Source organism: Macrosteles quadrilineatus, unplaced genomic scaffold (assembly GCF_028750875.1).
Source record: "Macrosteles quadrilineatus isolate MER2022 unplaced genomic scaffold, UCM_ALF_1.0 Scaffold_8__2_contigs__length_117827958, whole genome shotgun sequence".
In the NCBI taxonomy this organism is placed as follows: Eukaryota; Metazoa; Arthropoda; class Insecta; order Hemiptera; family Cicadellidae; genus Macrosteles; species Macrosteles quadrilineatus.
This window is the reverse complement of record NW_026542601.1, coordinates 31,099,431-31,121,430: the sequence shown is the minus strand read 5'-3', so window position 1 is coordinate 31,121,430 and position 22,000 is coordinate 31,099,431. Positions and strand designations below refer to the sequence as shown.

At 34.8% G+C, this 22,000-nt stretch overlaps 1 protein-coding gene across 2 annotated transcripts in view; it reads left to right on the top strand.

Annotated features, from left to right (window-relative positions):
* Nucleotides 1-22,000, top strand: part of LOC128999770 (ubiquitin carboxyl-terminal hydrolase 7-like) — a 50,193-nt gene that overhangs the window by 25,916 nt on the left and 2,277 nt on the right. For both annotated transcript variants that reach the window (XM_054426437.1, XM_054426438.1), the window contains exons 13-24: nt 2,410-2,513; nt 3,937-4,054; nt 4,596-4,890; nt 5,603-5,727; nt 7,245-7,360; nt 8,342-8,509; nt 9,172-9,325; nt 10,278-10,417; nt 12,351-12,449; nt 13,356-13,479; nt 20,316-20,387; nt 21,492-21,594. In XM_054426437.1, coding sequence (XP_054282412.1) covers nt 2,410-2,513; nt 3,937-4,054; nt 4,596-4,890; nt 5,603-5,727; nt 7,245-7,360; nt 8,342-8,509; nt 9,172-9,325; nt 10,278-10,417; nt 12,351-12,449; nt 13,356-13,479; nt 20,316-20,387; nt 21,492-21,594 — 1,618 coding nt within the window. The remainder of the gene's footprint in view (nt 1-2,409; nt 2,514-3,936; nt 4,055-4,595; nt 4,891-5,602; nt 5,728-7,244; nt 7,361-8,341; nt 8,510-9,171; nt 9,326-10,277; nt 10,418-12,350; nt 12,450-13,355; nt 13,480-20,315; nt 20,388-21,491; nt 21,595-22,000) is intronic.

Genomic DNA, 22,000 nt, shown 5'->3' with positions numbered 1-22,000 from the left:
CCTTATCTCTTATTATAAATCAGTGTTTAAAGAATGATATTTTTCCGGATCAACTCAAGTACTCCCAAACTTCTCCCGTTTTTAAGAAAGGTTCAAAATCAGATATTAATAACTACCGTCCAGTATCAGTATTAAGAATTTTTCTAAAATATTTGAAAAAAGTAATAAGCTTTAGACTAGTTAATTATTTTGAAAGTAATAATTTATTTTACAATAAACAATTTGGTTTCCGAAAAAACTTAACACAGTAAAGTAAAGTTAACACAGTTTCTGCTCTTACTCAGTTTGTTAATGAGATTGCAGAGGCCTTGGACAGGTCTCAGGCCACAGCAGGTGTTTTCTGTGACCTGTCTAAGGCTTTTGATTGTGTGGATCACTCACTCCTGTTGCTGAAACTTATTGATTATGGGATTGGGGGAAGTTGCTTTTCTTTAATACAATCTTACCTTTCTGAAAGAAAACAAAGAACTTTAATTTTAGAAGACAACAACAAACATTATTCACCATGGAAAATTATATCCACAGGTGTTCCCCAAGGCTCAGTATTGGGCCCACTTTTTTTCTTATTTACATTAATGATCTTCCAAAAGCTATTAATAAAGAACTAATTCTTTTTGCCGATGACACTACTGCTTTGATCAAAAATAATAATACAACTGAAATGTTTTCTTCTCTGCAAAGTGTGGTAAAGGACATGGAGCAATGGTTTTTAGAAAATGGGTTAAAACTTAATGTTAAAAAAACAAATATTATTAAATTTTCTAATAGACACAAAAATATGGAAAACTGTTCCTTTAATTTAGTTGAAGCTCATAAATTCTTAGGGGTTTACGTAGATGATGCAGTTAAATGGGATTCACATTTGAATTATTTACGTAACAAAAGTAGGTCGATATCATCTTTATTCATACATGACTGTGTTTCTATTGAGACACTTAAAGTAGTTTATCATGCTTATGTGGAGTCAGTGTTAAGATATGGCATAATTTTATGGGGTCAAGCTACTGGTATTAAAACTTTATTCAGGTTACAAAAACGTATTATTCGTATTATTACCAACTCTCATCCACGCAGTTCTTGTAAGAAACATTTTCAAAATTTAAGAATTCATACATTAACGGGGTTGTATATTCTAGAATTATTAAATTAAATTACATACATTCAGTTAAAAATGAGCTACCAGAAACAATACATTTTAATCACAGGTATGAAACCCAAAATGAAAATATATTTAGACTCCCCAGACACCGTTTGACCCTATATGAAAAATCTCCATTGTACGCTGGGCTGAGATTGTACAATGTGCTTCCGCCATGCTATAAGTCACTAAGCAAAACCTCTTATTGACAAGGCTTTTTACTTAATTGAAGATTTTTACAGAACTACAATTTAGAAATTTTTTTTAAATGTTTGATTTTAAGTTAAAAGTTTTAATGTTAAATATTTTATGTATGGATTTAATTTTGACAATGCACCTATTCTAAATGTTACGACATGTATGGAATGTTTTGTGCAAATAAAGTCTATGTCTATGTCTATCATGAACATCTGCCTCGTTTACGGAATCGTCGTTGTCTGCAATCGCAGGCAAAATCATGAACATCTCTCTCGGCCGCGTAGTCATCATTATTGACTCCCGTGGTCACGGAAACGTTATCGTCGTTTTGTTGATCGCGGCAGTATCGCTAATTTTCCGGCATTATCGGCGACGGGATGCGGTACCTAGATTTTACCATCAATTCTTGGTTCTGGTTCTTTTGCCAAGAACCGGATGAACCGACATTTGACGTGAAGTACTGACCCATCACTAATGTTTAGTGTCTACACCAGCAGTATTTTCAATGTGGGATCACAAACACTTTTGAGATTAAGCGTTCCAAAGTATCCAAGTTTTGTGGATATTCTGGGGATCGAACCTGTCTCTTCGCACCGAAGTTGGAGACGCTAACCACTAGGCTAGCAACACCCTGGTTTTGATGTGTAGCAGTCTTTGGCACTAATGCACTTGAAACAAAACTAGACTGCAGCAATTCCCTAAAAATTATAATAGTGCAAAAAACGGTCGACAATTTTTCTTCAAGTAACAGTTTTTCTTCAATGGCAAAGTTGGTTCAAATTTTCTTAACAGTAGGCCTACTTGTGTTTTTTTTTTATGCCAGTGGCATTTCACGAGAGTTGCGAGAGATAAATGTTCACTGGATGTGCCGGGGATTGAACCCGTCCCTCCCGCACCTAAGTCCGAGACGCTAACCACTAGGCTAGTAAAACAACCAACTTACCAACTTGTTTTTTTCTTCTTTTTTTTCTGGTATTGGAGAAGAATTTGAAATTAATGAGATTGATAACTGTTAAAGTTTTGATATCATCAGTCGTCAAACCTTGGTAGTAACATGTGTTTCTGTTTAACAGCTGTTTACGAGGCTGCAGGAGGAGAAGAAGCTAGAACAGATGAGGAGGAAGGAGAGGAATGAAGCCCATCTTTACATGACTGTTCAAGTCTTACTTGAGGACAGGTAATTATAATTTTGCAGCAATCTTTAAATTTTGCTAAACAATTTATATTAAGAATCACACTTTCTAAAAGAAAGAAAAATTACTAAACTCTCACTATCTTTTTAGAATGACATCCCCGTTCATTTTTCTACCCAAGATGACACAAACTATTGAGACCTCTACCAATAATTAATGCATTAATTAATTGTTGAACCAATTAGTTCTATATTATTCATTTTTTAAACTAGAACTAACTAAACTAACCAAGCTGGGCTAGCTGAAAAATGTTTGAAAGAATCTCTAATTAGTAGTAGAGGAAGGATACACAACTAACTAACCTGAATAATGAGTCCCAGGAGGTCAATAGAAAACATTAAAGTACATAAATAAACTGGTATTTGTCCCCTTTCAGGGGCTTCTTCAAAGGTAGAAAGTAGAATCCATGAAATATCAGTTTATTTGTGTACTTTTTATGTGTTTTATTGACCTCCTAGGACTCTTTATTCAGTTGTGTATCCTTCCTTTCTCTTGAATAATTAATTCAAAGCAAAGTTGCTTTTTTTTTCTTAAAAAAACTACTAACTGATTTCATTTTCTATCTTGCCAGAATAGATTTATTTACAAGAAGCTGTCTTGTAGCTAAGAATTTAAGTCTTGCTACTAGGTTGGTCTAACAGATATTGCTTTACTGGACAAAACCAAATCATTGCTAACAAAGTTTGTGATGGATAAAAGGTTTTAAAACCAATTAGTTTTATGGTTAAAAAATAATTTAAACATCAAAATCCCCTGCACTTGATCGGACAGAATCTAGCTGGCCCAGTGTGACCAATCTGTAAAAAATATTGTTTTTGGTGAATGGGGCTTACCTGAATCTTGCTAAGAATTTGATCCTAGCATAAGAAACAGAAATAGGCTACTTAACACTTTTCACAATCATTATTAGATATTTTAGATTATGGAATGTTTGAGTCGGTAAGAAAGATATCTTGAGACTGCAGGCCTAAAATTGCTTGTCAGTTGGAACAGTTCAATATTCTAGTTATAGCTTATAAAAGTTTTTTTTTCCTTGTATACCCAGATAGATGAGACTAATACAGTATTCCAGAAATTCTTGTAATCCTAAGCCCATGTTGAACTATGTTTGGTCTTGATTTGTTTGGAATAGCGATAATCTACTGTGATTTTAAAGAATCTTTGCCATTTATACATAATTGAATGAATCAAATTCAAATAATCTTTATTTGTAAGTAGCATATAACATACATAAATAGTGTCAAAATACAGAATGAATGAATCCTTTATTATTTCAGTACAGTAAATCAGTTACAATGGTAGAAACAACGATTTATGAAATGTAATCCCCAAATGGGCTAATGCCTGTGGTTGGGGGAAATTTTATTGATTGTCTCCTTCTAACATGATTATTATCTCCTTCCCAAGTTTCTGTGGTCACCAAGGCAACGATCTGTTTGACCCAGACAGAGTCACTTACAAGGTGTTCCGGGTGAAGAAGACATCTACTCTTCAAGAGCTCATGGATCACTTTGCTGATGCCTTCGTAAGTATAAGGTGGCAGAGCTCGGCACAAAAGATCAAACCTTGTTTTGCGGAGTTGACCTCTTTATAAAATAATTTAAGGAATAGCGTTAGAAATTTGTTTATGGTAACAATTCACTAAGAAGAGCTGCATATAACAAACCTAGGATTTACCTTGGATTGATAGGTTGTTGTATTCATGGACTACCAGTGATGAGAACACTACACAATCCTGTTACGTTTACTTTCACAAATTAAAAATGTATAAATTTGAGTCAAAATGTTAACTTGTTTTGGAAATGTTATTACTTGTATTTTACCCTTTTACTTGATATTTCAAACTTAACAATAATTAATTTAAGCAAATAAAGCCTTCATAACCAATATTTATCATGTAAAATCATTTGGTCTCTTTACGGAGTGTTACATATTCTTTTACAATTGTCAGTGTTGTGTTTGTACAGTTAACAACAATAAATATCTAGATTTTTGTACTTTACCTTAACCTTTTAGGGAGAGGAAGTTAGCTCTCAGAAACGTAAGACTTTCTGCAATTTCCACAGAAATACTCCGTAGAGCAGTTGCGGATATGGCCGTTTGGCGTCAGGTCAAACCAGACATGCCGACCAACGCCACTCGACCTCGAGGCTGACCTCCACAAGAATGTACAGGATGTCTCAGAGAGTCAGAACCCGTGGAACGTGTTTCTGGAGTGTGTCTCTCCGGACTCTGGACTCTCAGCACTCCCGGCCTTCGACAAGGATTCAGACGTTCTGTTGTTCTTCAAGATGTACGACCCAAAGGCCAAGAGGATCTACTACTGCGGACATCACTACATGCCTGTCATCTCTAAAGTCCGTGAGTATCTGGAGTAAGAGAAGTAGAGTTTAGTGATTGACTAAATGTGATAATACAAGAATGTCTACAGCTCGGCGATTAAGACCACGTAGTTGTCTCATTTAGCTGGATTGCAGAGGTTGTTCCTTAAATCTTTGAGAGCAGCTGTTGAAGGTAAAAATATTATAAATTCCAAATTTCTATTTAGGTTTACAATTAAAAGTTAGGACGTTATTTGTATTAGATCAGTTTCTGAAATTGGCTCATTACTAATAGAGACGTGTGAACAAGTAGTTAGCAGCATGAGTGCCATATGTTAAACTGTTGGGAACTCATTATTAACTTGCCCCTCACTGCTTGAATTGCTGTTGATCATTTGTACGGACTAATTCTATTGAGCTTTATATCTACAGTGAGGTATACGTGTTTAATCGAGCACAGTTTAGTGACACCAGTCTAAACCTCTCTGAATCATTAAAGTTCACCCAAAATATAACCTGTTCCTTTTAGTCCAAGAGTTGAATTTAAAGACAAAGAAGAGAGGCAAAATGAAATAATAAAAAAATACAAAATTAGCTCAGATTAGGAAAACTTAACATGTTTTAAAAAATTTACAAAACTGAGATTTAGGAAGGAACGTAAAATTGTAACCATTTTGCATTGGAATCCAAGATAAGTTTTTGCATGACTGCAAGTTGAGTATTTAAGTATCTTACTGTACTTTGTGTTACAGAGGAACTAATCCCGATGCTGAACGAAAGAGCTGGCTTTCCGCCTGACACGGAACTTTTGTTGTTTGAAGAGATTAAACCAAATCTTGTGGAAAGGATATCAAATTATAACGAACCTTTAGAAAAGGTAAATATTGATTATGTTTATCACAAAATACAGTGGAATTGGGATAAAAAAATAAAATCACTTGAATCATCCAAAATATTTAATTTATTATACAATTTTACTAATAACTTAGCGCTTAAAGATTGAACAACTTATTATAAACTCAAGTAATCTGTTAAGTAAATTTCCAGCTTCAATTATACCACCGCCATTTTTTTCAATAATGGTCAAAGCCGACCTGGAAAACCGGGAGTTAAGCGTGAATTTTGTATTTTACCGGGAATTTTCAATTTGCGCGATCGCGCATGAAGATTACGTGACAGCGAGAGACGACGATGTTGTTTCCGTGACCGCGGGAATCGATGATAATGTCCAAAAAATATTGCTTGACAATGATGACCGCGGAAAATTATTTGAATTAAGCAAATATCAAGGAAGATGATAATAACTTAACTGTGATCGCGGGAGACAATTATAATGTTTCTGTTGCCGCTGAACAATATCAGGATTCTGTCACGACCACGGTAGACAGTGGTGATGTTTCTGTTACTGAGTGAGATATTCAGGATTTTTCAGTTATCACAGAAAACGATGATGGTGTCTCTACGATGATCACAATATAACCTCGAGTTTGGCTTGACCAAAAATTTCAAAATGGCAAACATGTAGAAAGTTTTATTTTTATATTTTTTGTAACATCTTCATTTACCTTAACGTGGTATTTATTTAATGTGTTTAGAAGGGTTTAATACTTAAATTGGCTACGTACAATTTTTGTAATTTCTGCATTAATTATTTCTGTAGGCCACTTGAAAAACTACCCATAACTCCAAAATTACATACTATATAAAAGAACATAAAGACAGGGGTTGGTGTACTAATCCTTCAGAAAATTAGTAAAATTTCATTGATCAGCATTAAGAATCTATTTTTCAGGTGCCTGTAGGAGATCCAATGAATTTTGGTATCGACATATCACTATTTTTAAGAAATTATTGATAAATTGCAGGTTTAAGGATTATATTTAAATTTTTGGATTATTTTATCAGTAATATCTAAAAATTGAATACTTGTGTCAGGCAATATTACAGTAATTATACATTTTGTTTCTTTAACTGAGAATGCTTTTTCCGATAACAAAAATAGCGAGCTGTGTTAGCACTAAAACAGCATTGCGGGAGTTGGTGCAAACCACGTTAAAAAGTTTAGTATGAAAAGTACGACCTGAACTACCTAGAATTTGTTTTTTATTTTACTCATGAATTTTTTTCTGGTTGGCTTGGTGGACACCCTGTTTAAAAGTGGTTTCTTTTACCACTTTTAGGCCTTTGGTATCCATTAATGCCAATTATTCTTCCTATACATTGAATGATTGCAAATAAACAATTGTTAACCAGCAAGATATGGATTAAAATCACCTAGTCGAATGTGTCTTTGAATGATAAAAAAACAACCATAGTTGTGCTCAATAAAGAATGATTATTTTGAAATGATTCACATTACATAGTCATGAAAGCTACAATATCTTTGTGTCATAGGTGTTAGAGGAACTCATGGACGGTGATATCATAGTTTTCCAAAAGAAGCCGAGAGAAACCCGAAGACATCCGAATGCAACAGAGCCAGAAGTCTCTACGTGTAGGGAGTACTTCAGGTATGTATTGTGTAGCCTAGTGTTATACTGTACAAGTCATCATTGGACTTACACACATATCCTCTACTATTTTGTTTAATTCGGGTCTTGGTGTCAATTAGGCTGTCTTCTCCTGTTTCTTCCCAGTACCTACCTTTGTATTGTTTGTATAAAGGGAACCACGTTTTTGTGCTGATATATTGCAGTTTACAATTCATATAGCAGTGATTTATACTGATTAATTCCGTATCCATTTGATAAAACCGTTAAATCCATTTCATAATGAGAAAGAAAAATTACAAAATAAATAGAAGGATTAGATTTGTATGAAATATGTTTTCTCAAACAACTGACATATAAACTACTTTAAATAGCTTATATGACTACGTACATTTCTATAACCTGTTAAACTATTTTATAATGACTTAATGAAATATTTTTGATCAAACACAAGAAAAAAGTTATACTTTTAGTTTAGTAAAAATATATTGTTGCTGTAACTTGCGAATTTTTTTGAGCTGTCAAGTTGTTTTCTTTTTGTTTTTGTAATGTACCGCAAATAGTGTTATGCCGCTGCGAAACTCAATTACACAACAACAAACTAACTTATTAACTAACTTATCAACGCGAACAAATTAACTTATGAACTAATTAGCAAGAACCAAGCTTAAGAATCTAGCCTTCTTCTTAGGTTCTAACAGTGCATCTCAAAGAATCTAGCAATAAATTTGTTCTCTGCTGTATGAATAATCCAAATCTTTTAGTGCAACCATCAACTTAACAAATCTCATTTACCTAAACTTATGAGTGCTCAAATCCCATTAAAATGTAACATTCTCTTTGTGTTCTTCTGTGAAACAAGCCAAACTTGACTCAGCTTGATTTGAAATTAAGATGAACTGAAGAGGTTTTCAATCCTCACATTAGACTGAATATTGCATTATAATATTCTGTCTTATCTTATTTCCTAATTAAATTGACCTAACCTCACAATGTCTGCAGAGACCTGTTCTACCGAGTGGAAGTGACATTCTGTGATAAGATGATCCCCAATGACCCCGGGTTTACAATGGAGCTGTCGATGAGGATGAACTATGAGCAGCTGGTGACGGCCGTTGCACAACGAGTGGGCACTGATCCCAGTCGACTGCAGTTCTTCAAGACGCAGACGTGAGTTTTGCCAAGGGGGGTGTAGGGCTAAAAAGTTGCTTTGATGTAGTCCCTCAAATCTTTGGGCTATTTGATTCATAACAACTTTTATTATCATCACCAAAAAAAATGGGGACACAACTGGCGATACTTTGACCCAAATGTGAGTGTAGAATGGAGTGAGACTTGTGTAGCTTTGTTACTGACTTTTAAGACCAACCGTTTCTTGTAGCCAGGACCATAAAAATGCCAATTATCAAGGACAAATCAGTCAATATTTGTACCATCAGTTAGCTACCAGTAGCCTACTGACTTTTCTCAACAATAAAAAACCGTCATAGTTTACTTTTTATTTTTATATTGTGTACATCGTTAAGAAAAAGAAAATTTTACATACATAAGCATGCCTTGTGATTTACGAATGGTTTCTGATATTCAAGGAACTCTTCCTTCTGTAGTCCTAATAGATCAAATATGCATATAACAGATAGGTTGAACATCAGGCTTACCTTACCTAAAAAAAATAGTTTATAGTACAAATAAACACTTGAAAAAATATAGATTTTTTGAACTACCAGTTCCTTTAGTTGTAGAGTCTTCTTGTTGTTATGGTAAATGTCACTGAACAACCTGATTAAATAAACAATAGATACAAAGTGTTTTGATTCTCTGGTTACTTTCAGGTATAAGGACGGCCCTGGCAACGCCCTGAGGTGTAACTTTGAAGGAACACTAAAGGATTTGCTTGTGTACTCCAAGCCTAAAGGAGTCAAGAAAATCTACTACCAACAGCTTTCAATACCTGTCTTTGAGTTTGAGAACAAGAGGACGTTTAAGGTTAGTATTCTCGTAATTGTTATTTGTGTTCACTTGGGAAAGGACTTTAAATTGAAATTGTGTGAGAAACATCACTAAAATTCACTTAATTTGTAAATTAAAATTAGTTTTACTGACGTAGTAGTTTTTATACTGTGCATATTGACTAATAATATGCTACCATAATACACTGATTTATTGATAATTTCATTTTGTAAACGTGGTTTTCAGTCATTGTTAGTTTTAATTTATGTTATTGTCCCAGGTGGGAACTTATCTCATCTTTAATGTCCGGGATTTAAAATACTCAAACGTTGCAAATAATAATATGTGTGACTTAAAGAGATAACAGATAGCTTTGGTTATTTGGTTTTTAGTATTTGACCCTGGCCAAATAATTAGCTGGTCTCATTTATTAATTATTAACAAAACTTTCCTGTCATATGCAGGCCTGTTTTATTATAATTTTTTCATCTTGGCTTAAAGTTACGAACTGCTTGTTTTATATGTTTTATTTGTTCAATAATAATCAAACAATAGGTACCTGTCAAGTTGGTTCAGGGTATCTACCAGTTACAGAAATCACTGAAGTTACTGAAAAGTAACAGATATTCATTTTAAGGTCCCAAAAGTCACAGAAAAGCCTGGGCCTAGTTAAATAGTTTCTCCAACCTGTCTTTATTTTGCATCTTGCTGTGACAGAGATTACATTCATAATACAGAATCAGTGACAGGGGCTTATTTTGGGAGCAGGCAACCAGCTTAAATCTTTAAGGCACAAAATATTGTATCCCCTACCATCTCATGCTCATTGTTCATTTTTGATAAGTTTTGTCTTATCTTTACCAAAGGTCATGAGTAACATTGTTTCCTCTCCCCAAGTCACTGAAATTTAGTTTGATCAACTAGTATACCTTGTGGTTTAGGGTTTTGTTACTTTTAAATTTTTAAATCCCCCATGTTTGCATTCTAGTGTTTCTGGGTTGGACCCAAGATGAAGGAAGAGAAGGAATTGACGCTCTACCCGAACAAGAACGCCACTGTCGCGGAATTGCTCGAGGAAGCCAAGAAAACGGTCGAACTGTCTCCAGAGACTGGCTCAGGCAAGCTTAGGTAAGTGAAATGGTCTAGGCTAAGAAAGAGTACCTAGATTCTGTAACCAACCAAAAAAATTTTCTAATTTTTTAATATTTTAAATTAGGGATGGACGAGATTGGATTTTTAGTTCGAGACGAGACGAGATTTTTTATTTCTCTTAAAATTTCGAGACGAGATCGAGACGGGATTTCCCTTCTCATACACAACAGGAAATGCACGTTCAAAATTTTTACCTGATTTTGTAACATTGTTAGATGACTGTTTAAAAACAAAAATAATAATAATAGGCAAGAATATTTACAATCTTTTATTAAAAAACATCAGCATAACATTTTTCACGTCTAACTTATTAAAAATGCCCAGGGCCGTCCCTAGGGTTAGCGGCGCCCGGGGCAAATGTGGTCGTGGCGCCCCCCCCCCCCAGTAATAGTCGCATTCACATATTTTAATACTATGTTAATTAGGGATAGACGGGATTGAATTTTTAATTCGGGACAGGACGGGACGGGATTTTTCCTGTGCATAAAAAGAAAGTCTTGAGTATTGCAGTTACCAAAAAAGACAAACAAAATCAATTTTACCATTTATGGCACTGATCTATCAAAAGCAAAAAAGGGTCGAAATGTCTCGCGATCACAGCGTGATCGTCGGTATGACTCATGGTCACGGCGTTATCATCGGTATGACTCGCGGTCACGGCGTTATCATCGGTATGACTCGCGGTCACGGCGTGATCGTCAGTATGACTCGCGGTCACAGCGTGATCGTCGGTATGACTCGCAGTCACGGCGTTATTGTCGGTATGACTCGCGGTCACAGCGTGATCGTCGGTATGACTCGCGGTCATGGTGGAATCGTCGGTATATATGACTCGCGGTCACGGTGAAGTCGTCGATATGACTCGCCATCACGGCGCGATCGTCGGTATGACTCGCGGTCATGGTGGAATCGTCGGTATATATGACTCGCGGTCACGGTGAAATCGTCGGTATGACTCGCCATCATGGCGCGATCGTCCAAATGACTTGCGGTCACGGTGCGATCGTCGAAATGACTTCGGCTCCTGCGTTCGTAGAATTACCGTGAACATCTCTCGCGATAGCAGCGTCATTTTCACTCGCGAAGCGTCAAAATTCGGATCAAATCCCGTCCCAAAAAATTCCAGAATCAAATTAAATCCCGTCCCGAAAATCGGGAATATTTTTTTCCCGGAAATTTCCTGAAATTTCGGGACCCGTGCGTTGATACCAGTAGCCGCTGCGCGGCGCCCCCTTAGCTTGCTCCGGTTGCCCCCCCCTTCGGACGGCCCTGAAAATGCCTACGATTAGGAAATATAGTGATATCAGTTAGGATAGAGTTCAACTTATCTTAAAATAAAATAAATCATAAAATAAAAGCAATATTAATTTTTATAAAAAATAGTTACTTGTTTTGACTTTTTATAGTAATAAAACATTGATCACACTGCTTACACTTAACATAACTTCTCAAATGTTATTAAAGTAATATTATTAAAATAATTAAAGTAGTATTTACATTTAAAGAATTAATTAAATAAGAATGCCTTCGCAAAGGAAACGCAACTACAACACGCTCCTGTATTGCAGGTATTGCATTGACTTTCTGCAGGCGTTTTTAATTTTTTTTTTTTTTTTATTCTCGTCTCGATAAAAATCTCGGTCAAAAAGAAATCTTGTCTCGTGTAACAAGATTTAAAATTTCCCGAAAATTTCCCGAAATTTCGAGACTTGACCATCCCTATTTTTTAAATTTTAAAATCATTGACTAGTTAAATTCAAATGCAAGTTGAGTGTAGCAAATATTTCTCTTGCAGCTTGGATATTTTTAATGAAGCTGCCTAGGGCAATTTTAGCAAACCTGTTGAAAGCAATGGCACTTAGGCTTATGTTATTTTTATATCCGTTTAAGAATTATTTTCATGCTTTAGGTTAGTGGAAATAAACGGAAACAAAATCAGCCTGGGACCCAAAGAAGACATGTTATTAGAAACGTTACTAGTACCTCAAAATACATCCAAAGTTTATAGGTAAGTGTTTTTTTTTGAAATTGGAATCCAATTTATGTTCGGTTAGTGTTAAATTATTACCATATGATTTTTTTGTTTAGGAATATCACAGCAATCAATTTTCAAACATCAACCAGTTTTACCTTAAGCAAGTCTTAGATAGACTCTAGCAGCTGAGAGTATTGGTCAGATTTTCTTTGTAAAGGCTCTAGACCAGAATAGGTTTTTTAATAGGAAAAGCAGACTTCTGTGTACAGTGAGTGTCTTCTCATCAAAAACACTTACAGTAGCTTCCTTTCTTTGTGATTGAAAAAGTGGTCAGTGGCTATGAAAAATTTAATTTAATGTGATTCCCATTGATTTTATTGGTCAGTTTGACTAGATTTTTATAGCAGACCGTTCCACAGGACGCTTTGTAAAACCATGAAGCTTAGTACACATACAGGTACATGATCTTGTTATATTCAAGCATTTACTTTTGGATAACTAAGTAGACATATTCATATGGACCAGCCGCACATAATTTTGTACTAAAAATAACACAGTAGAATGATCCACTACAGAGTGCACTGCAGTGTAAAATTACCTTTCTCTTCGTTAGCTTTTAGTTGTGTGATGATTGATCTGATATTTAAGATGCTATAGTTTACTATATGCTTTTCTCTTGTGTTTGGTTTTCATTAAAAATCAATCATTTTGATCAGGGAATTGGTAGCACAATTCAACTACAAAGTAAATGGGAATAGACGTTGAACGTCCAGTTCTATCCATAGTCAAAGGTTCTTTGGCTACAATCTTTCACCACAAAGTTTTTGCCACCTGAAAACAGGATAAGATTCTAGGTCCAAAAACATCAAGTGTGCGCAATAATCCTTTAAACAACATAGATTTGACACGACTGACAATGAACCTTTTGGTGTCCCTTAGGATAGAGGAGATCCCCAAGGAGGAGGTAGAGATAGGGGAAGACGAGGCACTCATCCCTGTGGCACACTTCTACAAGGACGTGTTCTCCACCTTCGGCATCCCCTTCCTGATCAAGGTCAAACAGGTCAGTCAATTTGAAATTGAGTTTGGGTAATGACCATAACCGTTTCTTCCTTGTTTAACCTATCCAAGGCTTTAAATTAGAACTAACCATCTAAAGTCAAAAAATCAGTTCTGTAGTAAAGTATAAAAGATAAAGCAATACTCTTTCAAGTGTCTCTGCACCATGACTATGGCGTGACTGGTTTGAAGGTTTGAGATGTTGAAGAACTGTGTGGCATGTAGCGTGGTAAAACAATCAGAAAGTGCTTTCAATTTGCCATAAAAACAGAGCAGCAATTGATGTCTCAACACGCTCAATGCTATGGTGTATAGGCATAGCAAACATTTCCTGGTACTCGAATCATCTGCAAGGAGGGTCAAATAAACAAAAAACCAGATAGTGGAGACTATTTTATGTATTTCTAAGGTTTCTAGTAGTATCTATGACTAAACCTAACAAATATTCTGATATAATATTTTGAACTTTTTGTAATGAAAATTTATCAGCACTCAACTCTATTTTTCCTAGTATTTCCAATAGAGGTGTGCGGATATCTGAAATTTCGGGTTGGTTTCGGTTCGGTTTGGATATCCGTAACCAAACCTAGCCCAAATTTGATATCCAACACTATCCGTTAAATATCCGATTTAAATTTTAAAATCCGATTAAATTTCTGGATGGACTGTATATTTTGACGTTTGAGACTGAGGTCAAAATGTTCATAAGGTGACTTATATCAAATTGTTACTAGAGGTTAAAATACCTTATAATCCGTCAGTGTGATAAAAAAGTCACCGATGAAAGGCGACCGGTTTCAACCCAACAAAGGGGTCATCATCAGGCGTTGAATGGACACATAATTACTCCGAAGAGGTCGTCATAAAGTCAATAAATACAAAACGAAGAACAGTTACAACACTTAAACACATTTTTACAAAAACACGTGTGGCCACAAATTGACTGCACGGCGGACGGTATGTGCACATTGAGTTAATCAATCAATCAATCAATCAATCAAATCACTTTATTTATCCTTGTACATGTCATTACAAGAAATGGCGTCAAATATAAAGCTAAAAAACAATACAATTATAAATTTAAAAAAAATCTACCACTACTGCTTCATAATTTTGTTGTATTCATAAAATTCCTCTATTGAGTAAATGGGTTTGTTGATCAAATATATTTTCAATTTACATTTTAGTTTGTTATTATTTTTTTCTGATCTTAGTTCATTCGGAAGTGCTTTAAAGAATTTATTGCCAATGTATGTCGTCTTTTTAAAAAAAAATTCCAATCTATGTTTTTCAAAATGTTTTTCGGTCTGTCTTCTTGTATTATATTGATGACCTATTGGTTGTACATAAGTTTTTGTTATAAAAAATAAGATACATTCAAAAATATACAGACCATACACAGTTAAAATTTTAAGATTTTTGAAGTGTTCTCTTGCGGAGTCATCATCTTCAAGTTTGAGCATACATCTAATTGCTTTTTTCTGTAGGTTTAGAATTGTGTTTGTTGTTGCACCATACAAGCCAATTCCATAAGAAATATTAGAGTGAATCAGAGCAAAATATATTTGTTTTAGTACAGGCAATGAGCATAGGCTGGCCATACGCCTTAAGGCGAATAAACCGGAGTTAATTTTTCTCGATATATGTTCGACATGTTTGTCCCAGCATAGGTTTTCATCAATATATAGACCTAAAAATTTAGCCTCATTCACTTGTTCAATAATTTCCTCTTCAATCATTATATTTGGAGATATTTTTTTACGATTTTGCTTTGTGGAAAATGTAATAAATTTAGTTTTATTTGGATTTAACAAAAGACTATTATTATTATTGAAGTATTGCTTTATATTAGCTAGTTCTATAAAACTTAAATATTCAATTTCATTTTGTTTCTTTGCTGAGATTTTTAAATTTGTGTCGTCTGCATATAAACATAAATTACTATGGGGAACAGTCTGTAGCACTTCAGGAAGTCCGGTTATGTAACATAAGAACAGCAAAGGACCCAGAATCGATCCCTGTGGGACGCCACATGAGACCAAACATAAGTCCGATGCTGCGCCCGTGATCCTATTTGAAATGGTTTGGTTAATTTCAACATACTGATATCGGTCGGAAAGGTATGACTTAAACCAATTGTATGCAACTCCCTTGACACCAAAGTTAAATAATTTATCAAGTAATAGATGATGATTTACGCTTTCAAAAGCTTTTGTTAAATCCATAAATATGCCCACTACGTTCTCCCCTTTATCTATGGACTCTATGATGGATTCAATAAAAGAAACAGCTGCAGTGAAAACCGATTTTCCGGGCCGAAAACCGTGCTGGGACATATCTAGAATGTTTGAATTTTCTAAGAATTGGGATAATCTTCTGTACATGACTTTTTCATAAATTTTTGAAAAGGATGGCAGAATCGAAATTGGACGATAATTGGACATGTCTTTTGTAGAATCTTTTTTATGTATAGGTACAACTTTGGATATTTTTAATTTTTTTGGAAAAATGCCAGATATTAAAGAAGAGTTAACCAGATGAACTAAGATTTTACTTAAGTGTATTTTTGCAGATTTTATTATAGTTACAGGAATTTCATCAAACCCATATAATTGCTTATTTTTTAAAGAATCTAATATTTTAATAATTTCGTTTTCATCTGTGGGCTCACAGCGAAAAGTCTGATTATGAGGAGAGAGACTACTTGAAAGACTATTTTTCTGTACACTAGGTTCTATATCTGATTTTGTTTGAAGATCTTTTATACAGTTTATAAAATAATTGTTTAACAAATTACTTATAACTAAAACATGAGATACATTCTTATTATCTACAGTCAATTCTAGATTTTGTTTGTTTTTGGGCAGAACTCCAACCTCAGTATTTACTATTTTCCAAGTTGTTTTAATGACATTTTCTGATTCATTTATCTGCTTATTATAAAAATTGGTTTTTGAATCTTTTAACATTTTCCTATATAACTTATTTTTCTCTTTAACATATTTCTTCAATTCTTTGTTTTTTGTTACTCTAGCTTCTTTCTCTAAGTCAATAATATTGTTTCTTTGCTGTTTTATTTCTTCTGTGACCCAGGATTTTTGCTTATAATTTATCCTTTTAACTTTTTTAGGAAAAGCCAAGTTAAAATGATACATAAAAATATTGAGAAACTTATCATATTTGTCCTCCACACATGAAAAATAAACTTCATTCCAGTTTTCACTTTTAAGTGATTCAAGAAATAGGTTTACATTATCTTTTGAAAAGCATCTCCTATATTTTGTTTTATTTCCACCTTCCCAGTGAGGTATATCAAATAAAAAATCTAAAATTTGACCATCGTGGTCAGAGAGATAAGTGATCACACCTTCTACTTTAGTTTGTGCTTTTGAAATAGATGTAAGGAAATTATCAATACATGTTTGACTTTTTTCACTTATTCTAGTGGGAAATGTAACTAAGTGAGACATACCATGACTACTCAACATATTGCATAGTGCTTTACAATCTTTTTCGTTATTAATAACATTTATATTTAGATCCCCAGCAATTATGAGATTACTACAAATAGAAAGTAGATTCATTATTAACTCGTTCAAAAGCTCTATAAATTCAAAAGGATTTGTGCTCGGGGAGCGATATATGCCTACTAGTACAAACATATTTTTATTAACTATGAATTTCACAGCACAAAACTCAAATTTTTTATCTTCTCCTAGATTATGAATTTTAATTTCTACCACCTGCTTCCACTTAATAGATTTACTAGACAAAATAACGACACCTCCTTTTGTGGTGGTCTCTCTACAATAATAAGAATTGACACTAAAATTTTTTATATTAAGTCTGGACATTTCATCATTTTTTAAATTATGTTCAGTTAATACTACGATATGGGGTTTTATTTCATCTAAAACTATTTCCAGCGAGTCAATCCGTGAAATTAAATTTTCAATATTCTGATGAAATATTCTTATATTTGAAATATTTTTACTTTTATTTTTTGAAGTTGATGGGAATTGACCTAAGTTGGAGTTTTTTCCATTTCTCCAAAACCGTTTAAAGAAGCAGGAGGTATGATATTATCGTTTTCCTTACAACTATCACTCTTTCCACTAATTTCTTCATCTTCCGTATTATCACCTCTAGACACATTCAGCACTTCATCACTAGACACAGGGGTTGATCGGGTCGACAGCGGTGGATATTCCTCCATAGACATCAGGTTGGTTGTTATTGTGGAGTCAGGCTGATGAGGAGCTCCTATACTGGCTTCCATGGAGAGCTGTGAGGCTACACCAGAGTCACTGGAACCAAGGGATGTCGGGGTCATGCTGTCCTCTCTAGTCAGGGGTGTAGCTGTTGTTAGGCTACTTGTCGCATCTGCCAGTTGAACATTTAGCAATGGGTCTTTGTGTTCATTTGTTTTCAAACTACTTTTTGAGTAGTATTCACTATAAAGCTTATTTACCAAAATCCTGTTAATGTAATTAATAAATGTAGTGTGTGAAAGTCCATTACGGAGGTTTTTCTTGGAGGTATCATCATAGGTCACAACAAGAACATCTGCACCAGTGTATGATTTAAACTTTAATATATTTTCTACGAATTGGATTGGATGCACTCGGTCCCTAAGGCAACCCATGGCGGGACAGACTAGCATTCCCAGATTACGAGCTTTAAAATCTTTCATCAGATTAGTGAAAGCCATATCATATGTATCCTTATAGTCTGAGAAATTGTTAGCATTTAGGTAGTATAGAGGTTTAGTCACCAGGCCATATACACTTGCTCCAGATGTTGTTTTCTGATAGGTTAAATGATCACTGCAATAATCTGTGCTTTTTGGCTTCCCAAATTTATCTCTAAATCTTGTTGCTACTCCTTGGGACATTTGCTTTACTGTCCATGTCGGCTGAGATGCAGTGTGCAAAAGCCACCTGCGCATCATTGCGGTACTGCTCTATGACCTCACTCATGTCTGCCACCTCTATGATCTGCACTGTTTTATGTGCAGAGACAATGGTTCTTCGCTTGTTAAATTCAAGGTTCAAGACATAATCTGCAATTCTGCGACTTAAAACTTGTTTACCTAGTTTGTTCAGGTGTTGGCCATGCAAAGTAAAAAAACCCCTTTTGAAATCGCTTATATTAATCATATTGATATTTTGCTGTTTCAATTTATAATTTAATCTGTATATTTTTTTGTTGATTATATTATCCCATGCAAGGTCATGGCGATGTACTTGGGACACAAAGACAACGTTGGTGTGTTCATTTGCTGACTTGAGATTCTTGTATAATTCAGGTATATAATCTGCAGGGTCTTGTCCAGTGTGACTAGTTTTACTGATGTCATTGGCTCCTGCTATTACCACTACTGTGTCATCTTTGGAGAAACCGTTTATCGTTTTCTTAGCCTCATTAATAACGTGGTTGGCTGTAGCCCCAGGACTACAATACACGAAAGTGTCTGTATTCCTTGGTAATAGGGATTGTATCAGACTGCTCAGATCTTTGCCATGGCTATCGGCAAACACATAGACTTTACTTTTGGTGCTATTTTCAGTTATTTTGCTTGTTTCTTGATGAGGTCTACTTTGCCCCCTCACAGGATTTGGTTTGGTGAGTTTTCCAACAGACCCTTGCTTTTTACTTCCTTGTTGTTTACTTTGATGTTTTTTTGAAATATTTGCTGTACAGTGTTCTTCATTATATTTTGTTATTATTTTCTCAGATTCATGAGGGGTTAAAGGTTTGAAACGATTAGACAGAGCAATAGGAAAGTCATTTGGTCTATTTGAATCTTGCTTTCTCTGTTTGGGTTTGTTACAAGTCCAGACTGTCGTCACTGCCGTCTTGTCCATCTGTCATCCCCCTCCCCTTCTTCCAGCTCTTATCAGGTCCTTTCTGTGTTGTTATCATTCTTTCAATGCCGACTGCTGTTTCATATAATAAATTGCTTTCAAAAGATGCTTTTTCGTTCAAAATGTGTTGGGGATTTTTCTTGCCAGCTTTGTAGATCTCAAATTCTTCTATTACGTTTAAGTGTTTGCCTTTAGTTCTGTGAATTTGTAAAATTTCTAAATTATTTTCTATGAATGGTTGTTCGTTATTAGGTGCTCAGCAAAAGCAGAATTATTTTTCTGGTTGGATTTCTTTGGAAGGTGTTCTTTGAAACGGGCTTTGAAAGAGCGCGCAGTTTGACCTATATAAAAACTAGGACAGGTGTCACAATTAATTTTGTAAACACCTGTTAGCTCAGTTTTGCCAGAAGAGGGTTTTCTTTTTTCTTTTAGGATGGATGACAATTTGTTAGAGGTCCTAAAAGATAACTTAACATTGTTTCTTGACAGCTCATTTTTTTAAGTGGTGTTTAGACTAGTGCTATATTCTGTTGAAGGTCAAACTGCGCGCTCTTTCAAAGCCCGTTTCAAAGAACACCTTCCAAAGAAATCCCCCCAGAAAAATAATTCTGCTTTTGCTGAGACTGAAGAAATTGTCTTGGGATTTTTTGAGGTTATGTAACATAATTTAAGAGGCATTTATTGACCATGGTTTCACATGGTGGCACAGTTAAGTTGTTCACCCTGTATATGTTTTGAATAAGCAACCTGCATGTCATACTATTATTTATACATTTTGCTATGATAAATGTGGTTTTGGATGGTTTTCTACAAATTTTCATTGACAATATGAGCTGCAAAGCTAAGATTGTCCTTTTGTATGTTGTTAATTACTTACAAGGTTCACACAGTTCAGCTTTTTAAGTTAGCAAACGTATTCTGTCCCTATTAAATAAAAATGATGTTGCCACCGTTAATGTTTGATTTTTTCCAGGGTGAACCTTTTTCAGAAGTCAAGGATAGAATTGCCAAAAAATTAGGGATTCAAGATAAGGAATTTGAAAAGGTGAGTTTCAATAATATTGCATCGCTGATAAATTTTAAACATTACCTGTGCTAGGATGCTTTATTAAGGAATAACATGTTTGATATTTACTAGTATTGCATTGCAACAGATCAAAGATACAAAAAAAAAACCTTATTAGAGATTTTTTATGAAATATTTTATGCTCAGGTTTTTAAATTTCATAGTTCCATATTTTTCCTGCTTGTAAATTCACAATTTTATTCTTATTGACTCAATTTTAACCTGGTAGTACAGCCAATAAAAAATTCCAGTTACCCCAAAATAATCTGATATCAGATTATCCCACTCCTCGCTTCTGACCACACACTTGTTGACTATTGTTTAAATGGTTAGGGGTCTTTGCACCTGACATGTCTGTACGGGTCAGTCGCTTGTCACTATTTTTTTGCATCAGTGAGCCATTGCTGTACCGCACATTAGTATATTTTATAGGTAAAGGGATCAATTAAATATAAACTTAGTACAACATTAATGAGTGAGTGCATTTATGTGTGTTGACATACTCAATGTGATTACACTTCCACACCAATGGAAATTTTGTGAGTCAGAAAATATTGGAACACGACAGCTAGATTAGATGTTGTTTTCTGAGCAAAATTCCATCATTACTGAATTCTTTCAACCAATAATCAATAATGTGTGATGTTTGTTTTTGTTGTTGTGTCATGTTCTAGGGCCTACCAGAAAGTTTGATAAAAAATGTAAATTTGTCATTTAGATGAAGTTTTGGAATTTGTATTCTTTCACAGTTCTGTCTGTACAGTTTTTTTTATGTCGTATTAACTTGGTACTAGTATTAACTAGGTATAAGTTAACTAGTATTAACTTGGTTGGCGATGTGTCAAAACATATTGTATAACGGTAATGTTGTGCTTAGCAAAGTGTTAATGGAAATAAATTAGCTCCCCTAATAATCTGACTTTTTTGCGTTCTGGCCATGCTCCTGATCCTGTCAATAATGGTATGCCGGTGGTTGGATTAGCTAGGTCGTACTGTATAAATCAATATCTCTTGTACATTAAATCCAAGCTTGGCGCTTGGTGTTTTGAACAGTTACATTACCTAACCTTGTTTGTTTGACAGTTCAAGTTTGCTATCGTGTCGCTGGGACGACCACAGTTTATCAATGATGATCACGAAAGTTTCTGCATCAATCTACAAGACTTCAGGCCACACTACAACCAAGGTACAGACCGTTTCACCGTGCTTGGCGTGTAGGGGAGGCAGTGCGAGAGAGACAGAAAAATACAAAAACGTAAACATAAAGCAAATTAATTTGACAAAGCTGATGCTAGTTCACAACTTCAGTATTTGAACGTGACTGTACCGTACATCGAGGCGTTGTGGGGGAAAGCTCTCAGTGCGCATGCTCCAGCGAGGCGCCACGCACCGTGACACTATCTGTATGACACAACTTGCTAGTAGCTGTTACCCCCCATTAAGTTCATTGTTTTACCACTTTAGTTGTCAATGCTTTTTAACACCTTTGGGCTGCCTATTTGTTTCTTATTAGTCAGTGAGCAAGTTTTCTGTTTTTAAATGTACGGCCATTATACACATATCTGAAAAATAATTGAAGAACTCTGCCGAAC